The 16062-nt window shown below is 41.7% G+C and overlaps 1 protein-coding gene across 1 annotated transcript in view; it reads left to right on the top strand.

Moving 5' to 3' along the window:
• Positions 1–5188: 5188 nt before the first annotated feature.
• The window catches only part of MGAT4D (MGAT4 family member D), a gene marked incomplete at both ends in the record, with an annotated part of 46693 nt that continues 35819 nt past the window's right edge, over positions 5189–16062 (top strand). Inside the window, one exon of the mRNA XM_080796343.1 lies at positions 5189–5282. Within this exon, the coding sequence (XP_080652469.1) occupies positions 5189–5282 (94 nt within the window). The remainder of the gene's footprint in view (positions 5283–16062) is intronic.

Raw genomic sequence — 16062 nt, 5'->3', positions numbered from 1 at the left:
CTCCCTGAAAACTAGACTGAAGCAGATTCACATGTTTGGCCTGTAAACTCCACCAGGAGTTTCTGGAGAAAACTGTGATCCAGGACCCCTGAGTCCCTGCCCCAGTGGTAGAAGAGTGGTACTGTCATCTGGGTTGTGACGTATGAGCTGTGCTGGTTTTTCTGCTGCTTTTCTAGGTACCTGATGTGGTCATCTAGGTGATCTCCTCGTTTTTGTTAAGACCAGAACTATGCCTTGTCGAGGCTTCCGGAAGCCTACTTGATGCTTTTGTATGAATGAATACGAGATGCATTCTTGGCTCTAAACAGTCCTGCGCCAGAGTGCAGCTGGAGCACGCGCAGTTCTCTGCCCTCACCTAGGCAGGCCTCTTTGGTAGGACTACAGTCTTTCAATTCAGGGGACAATTCTAGACACTTGAAGCCTTTTTCCCCATAATCAGGCTTGTCTTGGTACATTCAGGGATATGAGACAAATTTAACATCTAGAATATAACGACCAGGGGACATCATGGAAACCACCCCTCCGGCCCCCACTGGTGGCAGAGAATGTAGTGTCTTTATTTCATAGGTATTTTGGAATGATTTGAGCAAAGAGAATAAGCTAGGTAATCTATACTTTTTTCCAAATCCAACCTATGATTCTATGAAGGGCTGCTGTGCAGTGATTCCCAAAGAGTCATCCCTTGGACCGTCAGTATCATCGGGGACTTGTTAGAAACTCCCCTTTTGGGGTCCCAGCCTTACCCCACTGAATCAAAACTGAAGGTGGGCCCAGAACTCTGTCTAACAAGGTTTCCAGGTGATTCCTTTTTTTTTTTTAAAGAGTTTATTTATTTGTCAGAGAGAGGGAGAGGGAGCACCCACACACACAAGCAAGGGGAACAGCAGGCAGGAGAGGGAGAGGGAAAAGCAGGCTCCCCACTGAGCAGTGAGCCCTAAGCGGGACTCGATGGCAAGACCCTGGGATCCTGACCTGAGCCAAAAGCAGACGCTGCTTAACTGACTGAGCTGCCCAGGCATCCCTCCAGGTGATTGTTGTTTAAGAAGAATGGCTGTCATAGATGATCCTTCAAAGTTCCTTTCAGTGCTGTCATTTTCCTGAATTGTGCTGAACAGATGGCACTCGGGTGGGTACAGATGACTTATTTCTAAATAACGTGAAACAGACAACAGAGCCAGGACAACCGGCATTTTGTCAAGTTATTATCTTTCAGATTCTTTCCACCTTCAGGATTCTACATATATACAGAACTAGAAAAATCCGTCCCCACTAAGTTTATTTTTCTTTGCTCCTAACAGTCATGAGACCACCATTCAGACTGAAGTTAACTCAAGAAGCCCTGATGGCTTTAAGGCTGGTCATACCCCCAGAGAATACGCTTCCCAATCCCATTGTTATTCCCATAAATATTCCTATACATATTGAGCATTATTTGCCCTGGCAATTCTCCACTTCCCATGGTCTGAATGTGCCACTAATTTTAAAAAACAAATCGCAAAAGGTCCTTGAAAATGCTACTGCATTCTTTATCCACTGGATTTTCTAGAGTGATGTTTATTGTTGGCGTGAACGGTAAGGAGCTAGCAACTGTGGGTAGTTTGTTGAGAAGATCGCTCAGTTGTACTACAAGTTTGTGTTTCAGTCACTACTTTTGATCTGTAAGACACCCTGGAATCCACAGGGGGGAGTAGGATATGGAAATATGTGAGGCACAATATGGAGTAGGATAAGGAAATATGTAAGGCACAATCTTTGTCTTGCAGGGACTCAAAGCGTGGTAAAAGAAATAAAATATATGCATAACAAGTAAATATGGTGCACGTCGAGTGTCCTGAGAGAGGACCTAAGTGCTACAAGTTTTCAGAGGATAGAGATTTCTGTACACACGGATGATCAATGAAGTCTTCAGGTAATGTCGTTTCAGCTGAGTCTTGAACACTTTTGGAAGGTAGGGACGTGAGCGTGTGCAGTGCATCCATGTTTGAGCATGAAGAAGGCAGAGCCCAGAACCAGCAGGTGACCATTCGTATCTCCAGTAACTAGTTCAGTGACTGGCACAGAGGAGATGTTGAGTGACTATCATGTGTTCTGACTCATAGACAAACCATTGACTGATTATCATGGTTTTTTTTTTTAACTTTATTATTTTTTTAATTTCTTTTCAGCGTAACAGAATTCATTGTTTTTGCACCACACCCAGTGCTCCATGCAATACGTGCCCTCCCTAATACCCACCGCCTGGTTCCCCCAACCTCCCACCCCCTGCCCCTTCAAAACCCTCAGGTTGTTTTTCACAGTCCATAGTCTCTCATGGTTCACCTCCCCTTCCAATTTCCCTCAACTCCCTTCTCCTCACCATCTCCCCATGTCCTCCATGTTATTTGTTATGCTCCGCAAATAAGTGAAAACATATGATAATTGACACTCTCTGCTTGACTTATTTCACTCAGCATAATCTCTTCCAGTTATCATGAGGTTTTTCTTTTAAAAAAGATTTTATTTTATTTATTTGACAGACAGAGATCACAAGTAGGCAGAGAGGCAGGCAGAGAAGGGGGGGAAGCAGGCACCCTGCTGAGCAGAGATTCTGATGTGGGGCTCGATCCCAGGACTCTGAGATCATGACCTGAGCTGAAGGCAGAAGCTTAACCCACTGAGCCACCCAGGCGCCCCATATCATGGGGTTTTTTAAAGATTTTATTTATTTATTTATTTGAGCTAGAGAGAGCAGGAGGGAAAGGGCAGAGGGAGAATCAGACTTCCCGCTGAGGGGACGCAGGACTCTATCCCAGGACCCCAGTATCATGACCTGAGCCAAAGGCAGATGCTTAACTGACTGAGTCACCCAGGAACCCCTGATTATCAAGATCTTGGTTTTTCCTTTCTTTGGAAAAAAGACAAAAGAAAAAAAATAATTATACAAAATGGAAAAATTAGAAGACACATGCTGATTTCAAAAACATTAAGATGTGAGAGCAAAGTGCTTTTCTGAATCTTGAAAACATGGTATTTGGTGAGTTTGAGTGGAGTAGACCTTTTGAGTACTACATTAGAGGCAAGTACATAGCTGGAATAAGGAGGATAGCTGGAAAGGTAGATGGAATCAGACTGTGTAAGGGTCTGGACTCCACGCCAACACTTTTCACTTTTAACAGAGTTGCTGGAGGATTTTTGAGCAGGCGGTCTGCTCAAAATAATAATAGAGAAAAAATAATTAATGGTAGTCAAATGCCATAAACTATGGGACAGTTCTCCCCTGCTTTGTGGGGGAAAAAATAATTAGAATTAGTGAGAAAATTAATACTGTTTCTGACGAGCAACAGCAGAGAACCAAAATGTATTGAGTGTTACATAATGACAAGGAATATGCGAATTGGCTTTGAACGTTATTTAACTCAGCAACCTAGAACAGGTATTATTCATGTCATCTTTTTGTTGAGGACCCCTACTTTAAAAAGGATTAAAAACTTTCCCAGTATACTGCCAGTGGGTTCTGATATTTTTCAACACAAAGCTAAAAGTGTGAAACTGGAGACCAAGTAAAAGGACTGTGAGATATTGAATTTGGAGATTCCTGTGCTGAAGAGCTTCTTCCCCAGGGTTAGTCTTTCTCCCCCAGCTCCACGCCCCCCTACCCCCCCAGGCAGGTCCGAAGGTCTAGTACACTACACAGAACTTCCTGGCCCTGTGGCTTCCAGAGGAGCTTAGCCAATGGGATGAGGGAGAATAGAGTTGAAGATTGGCTCCCAATCCTGGGATCCGGCTGGGTGACTGCTCAACGGAAGGTCACAACTCCTGCCATCAGCACAGGAGAAAATACAGCTTATAAAGGCATCCTCAGGTTGGCATGTGTTCAAATCTTTTTTCTCTTTCAAGGAGCCAGAAACTAGCTCAGCCAGTGGTGTAGTGCTGGTTTGAAGAACACTTTTTACCAGACCTGGCCAGTAAGAAGATTGATCAGCGGGGAGAACCTAAATAGCAAAACACAGTTCAAGGACCCCAAAGAGAGTCTCAACCTACTGATTTTCTTTTCTTTTCTTTTCTTTCTTTCTTTCTTTCTTTCTTTCTTTCTTTCTTTCTTTTTTTTTTTTTTAAGATTTTATTTGACAGAGAGATATCGCAAGTAGGCAGAAAGGCAGGCAGAGAAAGGGGGAAGCAGGCTCCCTGCTGAGCAGAGAGCCAGATGCACAGGACTCTGAGATCATGACCTGAGCCAAAGGCAGAGGATTAACCCACTGAGCCACCCAGGCACCCCCTGATTTTCTCCTAGTATTTCCCAGGCTTGGTTTTTAAGGGGCTGAGAAACGGATACCTTGAACTTGGCATAGCTTAGCAAGTCTTTTTTGCACTACTCATCTTATATATAATTTCTTTCCTTCACAAACGTTGATTCCCCGCTCCTTTCCTGGGGGAGGATGTACCAAAGTATAAAAGATAAAGGGATTAAGCTGAATGTTTGATATTGGTCATTTCCCACACAAAAATCTAAGCCCCCTAAGTTATTTGGGCATTTAATGGTTTTCATTTAAAGCTAAAGATACATATTTTATTTTATTTAGGACCGTCTTATCATATTTTATTTATAAACTTATATTATTTATAAAATAATCATATTTTATTTTATTATTTGACATAAACTTCTCTATGTACACGATTTGTGGAGGAACCACGTCCAGCTGTGTGTCCTGTAACAAACTGCTCCATTTCACAATAGCTCCTATTTTTTCAAGATAAAATGAAGAGAACAATAGCATATTAGAACTATTGTTTTCTTGCCTTTAAAAAATTGGGATGTCGGATTTACCGAGATAGTATGTACAAACTGCTTAGCCTAGGGTCTGGCACGGAAGTCACAGCTACAGGAAAATAAAGCAAGCTCCTGGGCATCCACCAACCACAGGTTATGCAGTGGAGAGCTTTCCCAAAGTTCATGGCATTGAAGTCCAGCGGTCCTAGCAAGAGGTTTGAGATGCTAAGTGCTGAACCACGGAAGGGGGCTCTAAAAAGGCGGCCCGTGCCAGGACCCCCAGGGATAGGGGCGGGATGCGGGCAGGGGGCAGGGGGCGCGGGGCGCGCGGGCGCGCGTCCAGAGGCGCAGGCGCGGTGCGCGCGGCTCCTCCGTCGCGGGGGCGCTGCTCGTCGCCTCCCACTCGCCGGGCTGCGAGCCGCTGGCAGTCAGGCCAGCTCCATGAGGACCAAGCACGTGAACGTGCTGATCGCGCTGGCCGCCGTCATGCTCTTCAGCTTCTCCTGCTTCTGCATCTCCAGGATGACTCAAACCAGTAAGCTGCGGGTGGCCTCTCCACCCCCGTTCTCGCCCGCAAACTCTGGCTTCGGGCCTGCGGGGTTGCCAGGGCGCTCGGGGCGGGGGGTTGGAGAATGGGGGGCGAGGTGAGGGCCTGGCGCTGCCGCCCGCTCTCGTAGGAGGTGTTTGGCAGATGCAGCCCCTGCGCCAACTGTCCGATCGGCGGTTAGACTGTAACGCGCGCCCTTAGTTCACCCCGGTGGCCGCGACCCCCGCTGGTCGCGCGCGTTAACGGATCGGTCCCCCCGGGGCTGGGGGGGCTCCCGGCGCTGTCCCGCCTCCGCGCGTCCTTTCCCCCACGAAGGTCGGAGGGTTCGGTTTGCGCCCAGCTTCCCGCCGTCCGCGTCTTGTTCTTCCCCATCCTTTCCAGAAACGTGCCTGTCTGAATTAAGGGCTCTTCTTGCAAAGCCAACACCTTCCCAACTTCGGGTTTCGAGTTCTGTTACTGAGCCACATTTCCAGGCTCCCGAGAGTATTTTTTGCGAGGCCAGAAAGGGGTGCGATGATGGAGACCCATTTAGAGCACGGGTGTGGCTCCTGAACTTTCTCAGATGAGCCATGCGGCTTGTGTTACTACTTCGCAACACAACTTCGCAACACACCGACGTTTTAATTCATCTTGTTTTAGGGCTCCCAGTGTAGCATACAAACGTAGAGATTGCCCAGGGAAATTTGAACTTTGGATAAACAGTGAGTAACCGTTTAGTGTAAAAATTGCACAGGCTGTATTTGTACCAAAAGACTTACTGTTGATCTGAGTTTCAAATTTAACTAGATTTCCTGCATTTTGTCTTTTCAGCTCTACTTGTCCAAGGTCCAGTGTAACATTTTAGCGTCCATGTAGTTGGATTTTGAATTTAAGCTAATTTTAAGTTAATATATTTTAAGCCACACTTCCAAGATTGTCCTTAGGTTGTTTTAGGTTAAATTTTCATTTTTATTAAACACATTTATGACCGAGGGTTCACACAAAGTGCCCTTGGTTCTAGTGTCAAGGATCGAGTTTGGAAGTGGCTTTAGTCCTCTAATTAATATGAAATTTTGTCATGTATACACAATATCAACATTCTACGAAGTGGCTTTAGTCCTCTAATTAATACGAAATTTTGTCATGTATACACAATATCAACATTCTACTCCATTTGTTTCAAAGGATTAGAAATATATAATAATTTACCTGATTTATACTACTGTTCTTTAATCATTTTATACACTTTCCTCTTTCTGATTTTCTGTAAGATCATTATCCAAATGTGTTTTTATGTATTTTAGGACAACAAACTATTACTATTTTTATAACAAAAAATAAATCGTTACTCATAATTAGAAAGTAAAATGTAAACTCCCCCCCCCTTTTTTGGTGCAGAACGGTGGTTTACTAAAGCTCGGGAACAGGACCCATGGGTAGAAAGAGCTGCTGCTGTAAACTCCCTTTTAAAGTAATTTTGGAAGGCAGTTTGGATTGGTTATGTCAGAAGGCGTTTTAATAAAACTAATATTATTAGATTATTTATTATAAACTGTGGACTTCATGCTATGACCAGAAAGGAGAAGTTTGGTCCCTTGAAGCATTTATATTCCCATGATTCATATGTTCTAATTCAGAATATGAGATATTGTTCTTGAAAATGCACCACTCTTGGAATAACTGATAAAACAGTGTTTTGTGTTTATGTTTCTGTGTAAGCCAGCTCTAAAATAGTTAAAAAATCAATCCTGAGATGTTCTTATGTCAACAAAAGACTTCATTTAGTTTTGGAAGCAACGATTTTTATAAGACACCAAAGATAGTCCCAATGGTTTTTAAAATTTGATCCATAGCTGTAATTCTTACCAACGAAAACTTGGTTATATTTATTAGAAAGATGGCCAGAGGGTGCCTGGGTGGCTCAGTTGATTAAGTGCCCAGCTGTTAATCTCAGCTCAGATTTTGATCTCAGCCTAGTGAGTTCAAGCCCCACTCTGGGCTCCATGCTGGGCAAGGAGCCTACTTATTAAAAACAAAAAACAAAACCAAAACCTTGGCCACAACCTAGTGGGCATCTTTCCCCTTTTAAATTTGTGTGTGCATGTAACCTTTTGCTGTTTCTATAAGCTCATAGCACTAACAGTTCATTAATTGGCTCTATTCATATGTAAGCTCCATGCAGAGAATTTTTTTCTTTCTGTTTTTGCCTGCTTGGTTCACTGCTGTGTCCTAGCATCTGGAAAAATGCCTGATTTAATAGGTATGTTAAATATTTGTTGCATGGTTGGATGAATGAGTGAATTAATGATTTCGATAAATACTTCTTCATGTTGTTTTAGGAACTAGGCAACAAAAAATTTTTAAAGCCTTACTTTCAGGGAGCTTACATTCTGATTAAGGGAAATAAACAACAAACAGGAATGATATTACTCTATGATGTCAGGTGTTGACAGGGGAGAGAAAGTGCTATTTTAGATAGGGTGGTTAAGGAAAGTCATATTAATGCCTATTCCTGAATGAAGTAAGGAGACTATTGTATGGCTATCTGGGGGAAGAGTTTTCTAGGCAATGAGAAAAGCAGGTGCAAAAGCCCTGTGGTGCAGTCAGCTTGATATGTTTGAGAAACAGCTAGGAGGCTAATGTGAACAAGGAAGAGTTGTAGAGGGATAAGATCATGGAGACCATAGTAAGAACTATGACTTTTATTCTGAAGAAGATAGGAAGCCATTTACATGAAAAGATGGTCAACATTACTAATCATCAAGGAAACATAAATCAAAACCACAGTGAGATACTGCCTCACACCTGTTAGGTTGGCTATTTTTAAAAAGATAAGAAATAATAAGTGTTGGTGAAGGTGTGGAGAAAAAGAGAAATTTTATGCTTTGTTGGTGGGAATGTAAATTGGTGCAGCCACTGGAAAACAGCATAGAGGTTCCTCAAAAAATTAAAGATGGAACTACTCATATGACTCAGTGATTCCACTTCTGGGTATTTATATGAAGGAAGTGAAAACACTAACTTGAAAAAGCATCTGTACTCCCATGTTTATTGCAGCATTATTTATAATAGCCAAACTGTGGAAGCAACCTATGTGTCCCTCAATGGATGAATGGATAAAGAAGTTATATATATTCTATTATAATGAAATATTATTCTTTTAGCCCCAGGCGTAGCTCTAAGTCAGCAGCGTCCAGGGTGCATGTGTGGGCCATTCAAGACAATAATGGAAATGTCTGGTGGAATTTAAAGTATATCTAGAACAACAATGCATGACAACTATTACAAGATAAGATAAGAGAGGGGTAAATGGAGTTAATTGGTATTAAACTTGTAGCACTGTTGAAAAATGAGAATGTGAGAATTTGTATTAGACTGTAATAAGTCAAGGATTCACATTGAAATCTCTGGTCTAACTATTAAAATGATACTAAAATAATGTATAACAATATCACTCACTATAGTTAATACTCCAAAAAGGAAATTACAGTTTTTTCTGATTGGATATAAAAACAAAACCAAACGTGATGATATTTACAAGAGATACATTTAAATTTTAAAGATAGAGAAACGTTGGAAGAGGGATGGAAAAGTGTATACCAACAACCTAATCCAAAAGAAAGTTGGTGTAGCTATATTAATATCAGCAAAATAGATTCTAAGGCCAAGTGCAACATAAATGTTAGCTTCATTAGCAATCAAAGAAATGCAAATTAAAACATTTCTTTTATAACATTTCATACCATTCAGATTTTTAAATTTAGGAGATAAGACATTTGGTGAGGATGTGGAAGTGCAGAAATTTGCACACACTCCCTAGGGAGTGGGATTATGCATACATTTAGTAACTTTAGTTGTGTGACTTGCACTTCCTGTGTCCTAGCAGTTCTGCCAGTCAGGACTGAAATTGGTGTGCAGTGTCACCCAATGGTTTATGGCCAACTCTTCTTGTCACTGATCAGTACCCACATCATACAGGTTGTTCAATATTTAAGATAACATCCCTACCACCAGATATATACAAGGGAAACTCTTGAATATATTGACCTGGTATATTCTTGGTAGCATTTTTTTATAATTTTATAATCAACAGTAGAAGAGCTAAATGTGTTACTGTATATTCAAAACAGTGGAACATTTAACAGTAGTGGAAATAATTGGACTAGAGCTTCACTTATCAGTATGGATGGATTGCAAAAACATACATTAAGAAAAAGAAGCAAGTACAAAAGAATACATATAAGTATTACTTATTAATATCTAAAAACAAATATCAATCAGTTTGCACAAGTGGTAAAACTTGAAAGAAAAGCAATGGAAGGTTAATACAAAATTCAGAATTCTGCTTATCTGGGAGTAAGGAGGAAAGGGAACATAATCTTGGAAGGAAACAGATGGAATATTTAAGGCTAAGGTAGTAGTGGATTCATGGATGTTAATTTTTATTATTGTCTTTCAAACTATTTTATATATGTTTTGCAAAGTCTAAAATATTTCATCATAAGACCTAACGCATAGAGGGATCACTCAAAGGGAATTCAAAGGGCGTTGTTCATAATGTGATTTGACTATTGCAAAACATACGTGGAGTGGAATAACCCAAAATATATTCTATCTTTTTACCTTCATCTCCTACCAGCTGCCTCAGATAGTCTTTCTTTGGAGCCACACTGGGTACAAATAAGTGAATAATAGATTTGAAGTGGTCTTCCCATTCTTCAACTTCATGCCACTCATTTCCTTCCTTTTGACCCCCCCAGTGAATTACTTGCTTTCCCCTCCATATGCTGTACCATTTCATACTTACGCACTTTCGTTGTCATTTTCTTAGTTTGGAATGCCCTTCCCTGCCCTCTGCTGTAGGGCAACATTCTGTACATTCTTCAAGTTCTCAAATATTCCCTCTTCTCTGAAACCTTTTCCCTCGTCCCTCCCCCACTGCTCAGTCTTCCTTACTAGGTAAGCATTTCTGCCTCTCTCTGCCTGTAGCACTTGAGGATAACTCCATTTTCACAATTATATTAATTGGTTGTTTAAATACATGCTCCTTCCTCCATCTCTTGTCAGGTAATTTAGAGCAGGAACTTGACTGTCCATGTTTAGCTGTCATATAGTTCAGTGAATAACACATGGTGAGTATTAAATGGCAGAAAGAATGCATACCCTGTGATGCTTCTCATTGCTGGAGGGGTTCAGTGAATGAAATAGTGTGGAAGAGTCAGGTCATGGCCCTATGGATGAGACCTTGTATGTTAAGGCACGTAGTTTGGACTTAATTCAGTAAGCATTCAGGAAACCATTTAAAGTCTTTGAGCAGCGTTTCCAGAAGATTAATTGTAGATTGGAGGTGAGAGACTAATTAAGAGACAATTATAATAGTGCAGCTAGAGGCAGTAATGACCTGAACTATGGTAAAGTCAATGATGAGAAAGATAAAACAATTAAAGAGATCTGTAACAGTGCTTCTCAAATTTTAACATGTATACCAATCTCCTGTGAATCTTACAAAAGCCCAGATTGTTACTCAGTGGATCTGGGGAGCGCACTTGTGTGAGCGAGTGGGGAAGAGCAGAGGGAGAGGGAGAGAAAGACTCTCAAGCAGGCTCCATGCTCGGCTTGGAGCCCAATGCAGGGCTTGATTTCACAACCTGAGCCAAAATCAAGAGTCCACACTTAACTGACTGAGCCACACAGGTGCCCCAAGAGATACTGCATTTCTAATAAGTTCACAGTTGGTGCCAAGAGCCTGCTGTCCAATATGGTGGCCTCTATCTAGGTGACTGCCAAGCACTTAAAATATGGTCAATGCAACTGAGACAATGAATTTTAACTTTAAATTTTGTTTTAACTAATTTAAATTTAAATTTAAATATAAAGATGGAAGCAGTGCAAAATATTTCTCCAGTAAGAAAATTTTATTCTTTGGTAAGAATGCATGTCACTGTTATTATTAAAATTTTGCATGTGAATTAAGATGTACTGTAAGTATAAAATATACACCAGATTTAGCATACATAGTACAAAAAAGAATGTAAGCTATTCCATTAGTTATTTTTTATGTTGATTACATGTTGAAAAATATTTCAGATGTATTGAATTAAATATTAAATATTAAATATATTCACAATTACTTGATCTTTTTTACTTTTTTAAAATGTGGTTACTAGAAAATTAAAAATTACAAACGTGTTTTAGATTTTATTTCTACTGGATAGCAGTGCCTTGGACTCTTGCTATGAGAAACAAAGGTCAGTAGTAATTAGGATCTTACCTGACCTCTTGCCTATGGGCGGAATTCATATTGGCCCATTGCACACAAGGACTGGTGTTTGTTTTCACAATTCCACCACACTTGGCTCAAAACATTAAATTATTGTTTATTTCAAGCCTTTGCAAATAGTTTTATAACATTTCACCCTCACAAAATACCTGATTAACTATGAAAGTAATGTAAATATTTTAAATAGAATATTGTTGAATAGCATAATCAAGTAAAAATGGGTAAGAAGCAGATCTAAGACTAGGGAATACATGCTTTAACTTTTTTGCATGGTTGTTTCTGCAAATACAGCTTCCTCTAGAGAAAACTCTTTCTTTTCGTGTTTACCAAATTGCTCCCTGAGGGACTGACTTAACACTGTGGGAGCTTAGCCATATTGCATCACCCATGATGTATCAACATCATGATTCAGTTTGCTGAGAGAACCTGAGGAACCTCAATAACATAGGGTTATACTGGTTAAACTATGTCTACTTCTAAAGTTTGTCGACACCTTCAAACAGTATCCACTTTATGAATATTCAAGATTTATCTGGGATAGTGGCAGTTATTTGATTAAAGCACAGTTCAGTTTAAAACTCACTTGGGGTGTCTGGGTGACTCAGTGGGTTAAGCGTCTGATTCTTGGTTTCCATTCAGGTCATGATCTCAGGGTTGTGAGATTGAGCCCTGCGTAGGGCTCTGTGCTGGGTGTGGAGCCTGCTTGGGATTCTCTCTCTCTCCCTCTTCCCCTGCCCCCACCCCACTCTCACTCTCAAAAAAAGAGTTGTCCCCCTACCCTGTCTCTAAGCCCTGTGGTCCTGCTTTCTCCTGAACCCACTCCAACTGGGCTTTCACTTCCCTGACCCCCAGAACTTCTGTCATCAAGGCCCCTGGGGGCTGCACACTGCTGTCTCACGGCCTGCACCCTGTCCTCGTCCTCCTTGCCCTGTCCGACAGCACCTGACAGTTGATGCCTTTTATCTCCTTCGCACGTTTTTCTCACGTGGTTTCCAAGGACTTGACACACACCCCGGTGTCCTCCTGCCTTACCAGCTAATCCGTCTTAGCTTCATTACTGACTTCTTCAACTTATAACTTGGGGGGCCCCGGGATTTAGTCCTTGGGCCTCAACTCTTCTGTGCTCACCCTCATTCTCTTAGTGATCTCCAGCATCTTACCGCAGGTCTCTCTAAATGTCTCTGTCCAGGCCAGGCCAGTTCTCCCCTGAGGCCCACGCATGGAGCTGCCTACTGAGATGTGTGATAAACATCTCAAATCTAACATGTCTCAAACCCGACTCCTAATATTCACACCAGAACTTGCTCCCTTCCTCTTCTCCATCTTAGTAAACGGTACTTCTTTCTTCTAGTTGCTCAGAATATCATTGCCTCCTTTTTTTTTTTTTCATATCCCACATTTGATGTCCGCAAATCCTTTCTTCTTTATCTTCAAAATATATCCAGAATTAAACCATTCCTTAGCCACTATCCCACCCACAATCTTTTCTAAGCCACAGACATCTCTTTCCTGACCCCCTTTCTTCAGTCTTAGTTTCCCCAACTCTGTTTTTCACATAGGAGATAGAAGGATCCTGTTCTGGTAAGTCAGATTCTGTGATACTGCGCTTACAGACTTACATTGGTTTCCCATTTTGCTTAAAGTAAAAGCTACAGTACTTATACAAAGGTGGCCTTGTAATTTCATCACCTTCTGTTCTCCCTGTCATTCATTTTGCTTCAGCCACACTTGTCTCCATGCTGTTTCTGGAGATAATGGACACCCTCCTGCCTCAGGACTTTTGCACATGCTCTTCTCTCTGTACCAGAGTTACCTGCAGTTCTTCATTTGCTTTGTTCTTGTCTGTGCTCACATGTTATCTCCTTAGAAAAGCTCTCTTGGATCACCCTGTTCACAATTAAAACCTCCCCCAACCATCAACACTCTATCTTTTTCCCCCACTTTGTAATTTTTGGGTACTTACCATCTTCAAATATATTTCCCTTATTAGTGAGTATGTAATTCACTTATTTCTTCTTTTCTTCCAGTCAGTAGGATGTAAGTTCCAAGGGGATCAGGAGTTCTGACTGTTTTGTGCATTGTCGTATCCCCCGGACATGTAGCAATATTTAGTTTAATAAGTCTTTGTTGAATGAGGGAATGAATTGTGTGGCCAGGCAACTGTTCTGGCTGGTGAGATGTAGAAGTCCCTGAGAAGAGCATCCCTTCCCAAAGAAAAACTCAGGCTCTGTTTGGAATTGTTAATGAATTCTGAATACTCTGTCACAGTGTTTCAGGAAGTAACAGAAAATTGCTTTTATTCTTGACCAAATGGTGATCTCTCTGCTATAGCCAGGTCTTTCCATCTGTAGAGAACCTGCAAAATTCTTAGTATTGCTCTGTGGGACAGCGATGACCAACACAAATTGCCAACCAGTACACATACAGGTTCTGGAAACCAAACTGTCACTGCTCCAGCTGGACCGATTCTGGGGCCCAGATTAGGAGGCCTTCAAGAGGCTGCTGAGAAAAAATGAGTTCAGAGCAGCAAGTCCTCCATCTTTTCTTACCGAGTGATTTATGTACAGATTAAATTGTGGCTTGGATCCAGCAGTGCCTTTTCACTCTTGTCATTCACTCTTGTCTGGCATTTTCCTGGAGGGGAATGAGGGAGGAAACCATAGATCTGGAGCCACCACCCACTCACTAGTGAAGACCAGAGATGTAGGGCCTTGAGTTCTGCTGGCTGTATCATAACAGGCTATAGGAACTTATACAGGGATGGGGCACAATGCTCACTGTGGAAGACTGCCAGCAGACTTCATAATGATAGGATTCTCTATAATGGTTAGCCAGCCAGTTGGGTCTTTCCCTAAACCTCCACTGCCCTGTTTCAGCAAGCCCAACTATGCATAAAGCCCGAATCTACTTGTTTGTGCGTGTACCCCATGGATGGGAGCCCCTATTGGCAGGATATTCCATATCATACGAAATTGTTGCATTTGAGAGATTCAGTGACACAGAGCTGGAGATGGAGAGGTGTTGTGACAGATCCTAGAGGTGGAGCAGGCCGCTGGGTGAGGACTGGAGAAGCGGGGTCCCCTCCAACCCAAGGGGGAGAGACAGAGCATCTTGTTAGAGAGCAGTGAAACAGTAGGTTTACTTTTTTTGGGGGTGTTGTATTTTGGGGTGGATGATCTATTGAGGTTTGGAAGAGAAATATCAGGATATTACAGTTTATTAGTTGCTTCTTATCTTCGTAAGGTAGCTCAGGCAAGACACACGTGTGTTCCAAGCTGGTCTGTCTGAGAGCTGAATGGAACCAGCAAGATGGATGTACAGTGCTGTTAAGAGGGGCCAAGTCTGCCCATGGCCAGGGATTCAAGACCTCTGGGAACCAGACACTTAGGCACCCTACTGGATTTCAAACTCTGAACCCTCTGCCCCAGGCAGTGTGAGCCACGGCAGGGAGGAAGGACACAGCAGGAGATGAGACTGGGACAGTTTTTATCACTACATTTTCTTGCTTCATTTTATAAGTGAATCTCACTCTTGCTCTCAAATCTGTAACACCAGCCCTAATCTCTCCCTTGAACTTCAAAGTCGCATAGCCAACTGTTTGCCACATACGTAGATGTCTCATAAGCATCATCACTGCTCATTTTCCTGTTTTCCCAACTCAGACTGCAGAAATCTGTACTCATGTTGGAAACCTAGCAGGGATTCTAATCTCCTCTCTCTAAGTCAGTTCAAAGTCTTTTCAATAAAAGCTCTTGGTATTTTTCATATTATCCCCGATTTCCTAATCCTTTCTGCCCTGGTTTATTCTTTTATCTTCTTTTGCATGAAATTACTATCACTTTAGGTTCCTGACAGGTGATTTCTCTGGGTTTAGTTTTGCCTTTCTGAAACAGTCTTCTGTATGGGCACCAGAATGATCTTCCTGAAACACATGTTGTACCTAATAGTCTTCAGCTACGTTTCTTGATTGAAATACCTGTTCCCATGATAGCCAGTAGTGCTGTTCCAAGATACATAAAGTCACCTGAAAAAACAGTTGGGAGGAGGGAGAACATGACTTCGTAATCTTTATATTAAAACAATTACCTCTTTTTTTGTGCCAGTACCATGCAGTCTTGGTGATCACAGCTTTGTAGTAAAGCTTGAAATCAGGCAATGTGATGTCCCCAGCTTTGTTTTTCTTTTTCAACATTTCCTTAGCAGTTAGGGGGCTCTTCTGGTTCCATACAAATTTTAGGATTGTTTGTTCCAGCTCTTTGAAAAAAGCCGGTGGAATTTTGATCTGGATGGCATTGAAAGTATACATTGCTCTGGGCAGTATAGACATTTTAACAATGTTTGTTCTTCCGATCCATGAGCATGGAATGGTTTTCTATCTTTCTGTGTCTTCTTCAGTTTCTTTCATGAGTGTTCCGTAGTTCCTCGGGTACAGATCCTTTACGTCTTCGGTCAGGTTTAGCCCAGGTATCTTATGGTTCTTGGTGCTACAGCAAATGGAATCGATTCTCT

This window comes from Martes martes (assembly GCF_963455335.1).
Source record: "Martes martes genome assembly, chromosome: 2".
Taxonomy (NCBI): domain Eukaryota; kingdom Metazoa; phylum Chordata; class Mammalia; order Carnivora; family Mustelidae; genus Martes; species Martes martes.
The sequence above is the reverse complement of the archived record's forward strand: the minus strand, read 5'-3'. Positions and strand labels throughout refer to the sequence as shown.